The 5,436-nt window shown below is 33.7% G+C and overlaps 1 protein-coding gene across 1 annotated transcript; it reads left to right on the top strand.

Annotated features, from left to right (window-relative positions):
* The first annotated feature begins 1,335 nt into the window (after window positions 1–1,335).
* LOC110911302 (UDP-glycosyltransferase 85C1-like) lies at window positions 1,336–4,721 on the top strand. The gene is made up of 2 exons (XM_035979436.1): window positions 1,336–1,905; window positions 3,611–4,721. Exons 1-2 carry the CDS (start codon window positions 1,398–1,400, stop codon window positions 4,546–4,548), a joined length of 1,446 nt encoding a protein of 481 aa, XP_035835329.1. The 5' UTR covers window positions 1,336–1,397; the 3' UTR covers window positions 4,549–4,721.
* The last annotated feature ends 715 nt before the right edge of the window (window positions 4,722–5,436 follow it).

The following is a 5,436-nucleotide window of genomic DNA, read 5'->3' as shown; positions in this document are numbered from 1 at the left end:
CGATTGTCCGAGTACTGCTCAAATTAAGCTTATACTTTGATTACTCCTCGTGATTTCGACTTGAGTACACGTGCTACGGAGCACTAACAAGCTTGAAGTGGTGGCTCAAATAAATAAATAAACATGTTTGTAAAATAATGAAATTATGATACTTACGGGGTGTATCCCGAAAGTGTAAATAAATAATACTCGGGCATTTTTTTCAAAAGTAAAAACGATCCTGTTAAGACTTCCGCTATAAAAATAAATACCACGGGATTTTCTGTCCCGCGGCTCCTGGACCGGGTCAAACCGGGTACGGGGGCCGTGACAATATATGTATTATATATAAAAATAATAAATAAATATGTATAATTTTAATTCGAATTTCGGATCGAACTTAATTTAAAACTAGTTTTTTTGACGTCGCGCGTTGCGGAACCGAGCAAATGATAATGTAAAACAAACGTGATTTGAAAATAAAGCATGTTGTTTAAAAATGCAAACCATTAGAACGATTTAGTATATCATTGTACCGTTTATAATACCAAATAAACACTTTATTTTGAGAACAACTTCGTTTTTAACAAAACTTATAATGGAATGTCGAGGGAAAAAATTAGGTACAACTGCGTACTTAAGTTTTTAGAAAAAAGTTATAAACGTAAATTATTAAAGAAGTATCAAATTATTTAATAAATTAATATGTGTTCTACAAAAAGAAATTAAAAATGGTAAAGGAGATATATGATTTAAAAAAAAAAGAAAAAAATTAAAATATGTTATTGAAAGTAAATGTAATAATAAAATATTATAATATATTAAATAAAAAATAATAAAAACTACATATTATTTTAAAAATAAAGTTACTATTCATCGTCACTCGTTAAATATATGTATAATTATAAATTCGTATTCGATTTACTGGACTCGAATTGAATCGAATTCGAATTTTTAATAATCGAAACAATTTTTTAATAATCTAATCGAATTTCGAATTTTTCGAATTCGAAACTAATTATGAAAAACTTTAGGTGTTATTGTGTTGGTAACTTGGTGTTAATTGTATTTTAATTGAAAAAAATAAATACGCAACCACCATGGTGAAGAAGTCAAATTAGAAGTTTTGGATTAAAAAGGTTACTTGATCCAAAATTCGTGGAATAAAACCTTGGTTTACTTTTTAAAATAAGAATTTAAAACTTTTCTTTTAATATTACACTAGCACGTTTTTTTCATTATTTTCTTGTAACACATTTTTTATATTAAACGTTTTTTTCCATCTAAACGGTTTTCTTTTTAAATTTATTTATATTTATTTTTTTCTATAAGAAAACATCCTCCTTTAAAAAAAAACACTGCCCCTCGTCATATATATTCACCTTCTATGGTATCTTATCCAAAATACACACATAAAAATGGATGCATTGCATAAAAATAACGAGAAGAAGCCTCATGTAGTTTTTGTACCATATCCAGCACAAAGCCACATCAAGGGTATGCTAAAACTAGCAAGGCTACTACACCACAATGGCATTCAAGTAACCTTTGTTAACACGCAATCGAACCACTACCGCCTCTTTAAGTCTACTGATCCCAATGGTCCTGGTTTTCAGTTTAAAACGATTCCAGACGGCCTCCCTTCTACGGGTGATGTAAGCGAGCATGGACAAAACCAAACCTTGCGTTGTGTCTCCTCGTATCTTCACATCAATTTCTTGGATTCTTTTCTTGATCTTGTGTCACGACTCGAAAGTCCAGTCACGTGTATCATTGCTGATGGCTTGATGACCTTCGCGAACACTAGTGACGCGGCTGAGAGGCTCGGAGTCCCTGTGATGCATTACTGGGCACTTGCTGCTTGCGGCTTTATGGCGATTTACCAAGCCAAAGTTCTCGTGGAAAAAGGAATTCTCCCACTTGAAGGTTAGTTTTTGGAGTCTCACTAAAGTTTTATTAGTAAAAAGAATTAAAGAATACAAAATTATAGGCAACTAATATTAAGCACCCCCGCGTTGCGGCGGGGGTGAACACCAATGTCTTACTACTGTCAGTGATCACCAGCATTGAAGTTGAGGCGTGTTAATGCGAAGAAGCTAAACCGAAACGTAAAACATATAAAAGAATAACTAAGTAGATCTAGGACCCTCACGTTACGATGAACCTGTCAAACGAGAAAAAAATAAATAGACGACGTAAGAACGTTTAACCACACACGCACTTTGCGCCGTTTTTACCCGCAAAATTTAGAACGGAACGTAAAACGAAAATTTTGCGAAAAATGAAAAGTATAGAGGAACAAAGTTCAAAGTAAAAAGGTTGTGAGATTAAACTGTAAAAGATGAAATGTTTTGGGTTAAAAATAAAAAAAAAAAAATCAAATAGTTTTAGGTTAAAAGTAAAGATAAAAAGTTTTAGGGTTAAAAGTAAAGAAAATAAAAAAGATTTAGATTAAAAGTAAAAAATCATTTTTTTAAAACTCTCAAAGCATAAGTTACAACACATATATACCTAAAAATGTTGCAAATTATACTTTTGGGTAATAATTAGCCCATTGGGGAAGAATTTTATTATTCGGACAAATTTTGACAAGTGACAAATACAGAATTACTCGGTAGGGGCGAAATATGTGTCGGATAAAACAGAACAAATGATATAATAAAATAATATTAAACTATGCCAAAATAAAAAGGTTAGTAGTGGTTAAAAGGTAAGCTAAAATAATTCTTTTATTGGTGTAAACTAAAATAAATTACCAAAAGGAAGCATAAGCACAATTGATAATATTAAACTATGGCAAAATAAAAAGATTAGTAGTGGTTAAAAGGTAAGCTAAAATAATTTTTTTATTGGTGTAAACTAAAATAAGTTAACAAAAGGAGCATAAATTTAATTAAGCGGTATATAGTCTCTAGTGGGGCCGTATAAGAATTAAGTTACTTGAAATTAAGCATTATATAAAGTCTAATTAGTACAATATAATAGTCTCTAGTGGGGCTCCTATAAGAATTAGGTTAGTTGAAATTAACTATTATATAAAGTCTAATTAGTGCTAAAGATGTTTGTTAACAGCCAAAAAACTCAAGTCATCCAGATAAATCCAATGGTGAAATGTTACCTACATCCGTGAACAAGCTTATAACCTAGCCCGCCACTATTTCAGATAAAATTATCGCCTGAATGCCCACTGTAGTAAAACCCTGACTCAACCCTAAGTATTTTGTTCTACACAAGACTCGAACACATGACTTTCACATTAGAAGGCCATGGGGGCACCAGAAGGCCATCGGCTAATGCACTAGTTAAGTAAGGTAATTATGCATAACTTGTGTTTTAAACCGATGTGTTTGTTCCATGCATAACAGTACGACTATGTATAAGTATGTGTAATGTTACGTTAAAGGGTTAACAGTGTACCTCCAAGTCCCTTAACTTTTGTTTATTGTGCCCCCAGTTCCCTAAAGTTAGACTAACGTTGAAAACTTCCACGCTTTACGTAGGGGCCAGGGTGCCTCTCACCCCTTGTGATGCATATAATATTTAATACCCTAAATAAAAAAAAAGTTCAAAATTTAAGAGATTAACTCATCAGGGAACATACGAATTAATCCTTGTTGTTTTGTTTTTGTAGATGAAAGTTATTTGACAAATGGGTACCTTGATATGGCGTTAGATTGGATTCCAGGAATGGAAGGAATCCGGTTAAAGGATCTACCAAGAAATATGCTAGTCACGAAAGATGATCCTCGGATAAATTTTTGTCTAGGAGCAGCTAGGATGGCTGAGAAAGTCTCACACATCATTCCTACTTTTTATGAATTAGAGGCTACTCTCATCGATGAGCTTCAATCCATTTTCCCTCATATCTACTCGGTTGGGCCTCTACAGTTACTTCTGAACCAGATTACGCAACCAAAAACCAAGAATTCGAGCTTGGAAACCTATAGTTTATGGAAGGAAGAATCCGAGTGTATCGACTGGCTCCAAGATAAGGAACCCAACTCTGTGGTGTATGTCAGTTTTGGAAGTGAGACAATAATCTCTTCACAAGAGTTACTAGAACTTGGTTGGGGACTTGTTAATAGTAACCATTATTTTATTTGGATCATCCGGGAGGATTTGGTTAATGGGAAGGCTGCGGTTTTGTTACAAGAACTTGAGGAGGCGATTAAGAAGAGAGGCTTTATTGCAAGCTGGTGTCCACAAGAAGAGGTACTAAACCACCACTCGGTTGGTGGGTTCTTGACACATTGCGGGTGGGGTTCATTGATTGAGAGCTTGTCTGCTGGGGTTCCGATGATATGTCGGCCGGGTGCTGCTGATCAACCGGTTAACTGTAATCAGATGTGTAAGAAATGGGAGGTTGGCATGGAGTTAAGGAACGTTATAAAGAGAGATGAAGTAGAAAAGCTTGTAAGGGAGTTAATGGGGGGAGTTGAGGGTGACAGGATGAGAAAGAAGGCTTTGGAGTGGAAGAAAATGGCAGCAATGGCATCAGGTCCCAGTGGATCATCATCTCTAGAGATCCAAAAACTTGTTGATGAAGTTACTTTCTTGTCAAGAAAGTAAATTCCCTTTCTTCTTTATGTAACCTTTTTGTCTCAAACTGGTTTATGTTGGTTGAATCACATTTTCTGTATTAATAAAGCTTGAAATATTAGTGTTGCAGAAGTGTAATTCAGTGAACATTCTTAGCCGTAGAGCGGATATCCTTCAACTATTAATAACAACTAGCAATGTTTCACATATGACTCTGGGTTTAGCTGAAAAGTTTATTAATAACTTATGATTAGATGTTTTGCCCATCTCCATCTCGAAGAAACATGTCATATATATATAACACTATTTTAAAAATATGCATATAAACATTAAGTATAGAGTTTTTAGATTCATAGCATCCACTAAAAACCGAAACAATATGCCAATAGTAAATTGAGACGATATAATCAATGGAAACAGTAAATATAATAGGCGTCATACGTGTGCTAAAGTCATAGCATCAGTGAATTCAAGCGGGTGCGATAAGAGTTGTAACATTCACATAACTTAGACCAACCCTTGATTATGAAAACCTTAGAAGAAATTGTTCTTACTGTGATAACCAAGAGCCAATGTTGAAATGACTCTACAAATGAAGCATGAAAAGGTTTTTAGGTGTTATGATAGTCAAATCAAAGCTTAGAATTGTCATTATATTAGACAAAAACATGATTAGATTTAAGTTGAAACACATTTTAAGGTCGGGTCACCAAAATATTTTATTTGTTAGAACAGGTCGGGCATTGAAAAATCTATCGGTTGAGCATAGAAAAACATACCAGAATAGGTACGATCTCCTTTCTACTTTTGTGCAACTTGAAGTTCTATTTTCACCGATATCTATTAACAGAACATGTAAAATGAATTTTAGACCATGACATACCATCAAAACAATTTCACCTAGAACATAAATATCAA

This window comes from Helianthus annuus, chromosome 2 (genome assembly GCF_002127325.2).
Source record: "Helianthus annuus cultivar XRQ/B chromosome 2, HanXRQr2.0-SUNRISE, whole genome shotgun sequence".
NCBI lineage: Eukaryota > Viridiplantae > Streptophyta > Magnoliopsida > Asterales > Asteraceae > Helianthus > Helianthus annuus.
This window is presented reverse-complemented; position numbering and strand designations above follow the sequence as displayed.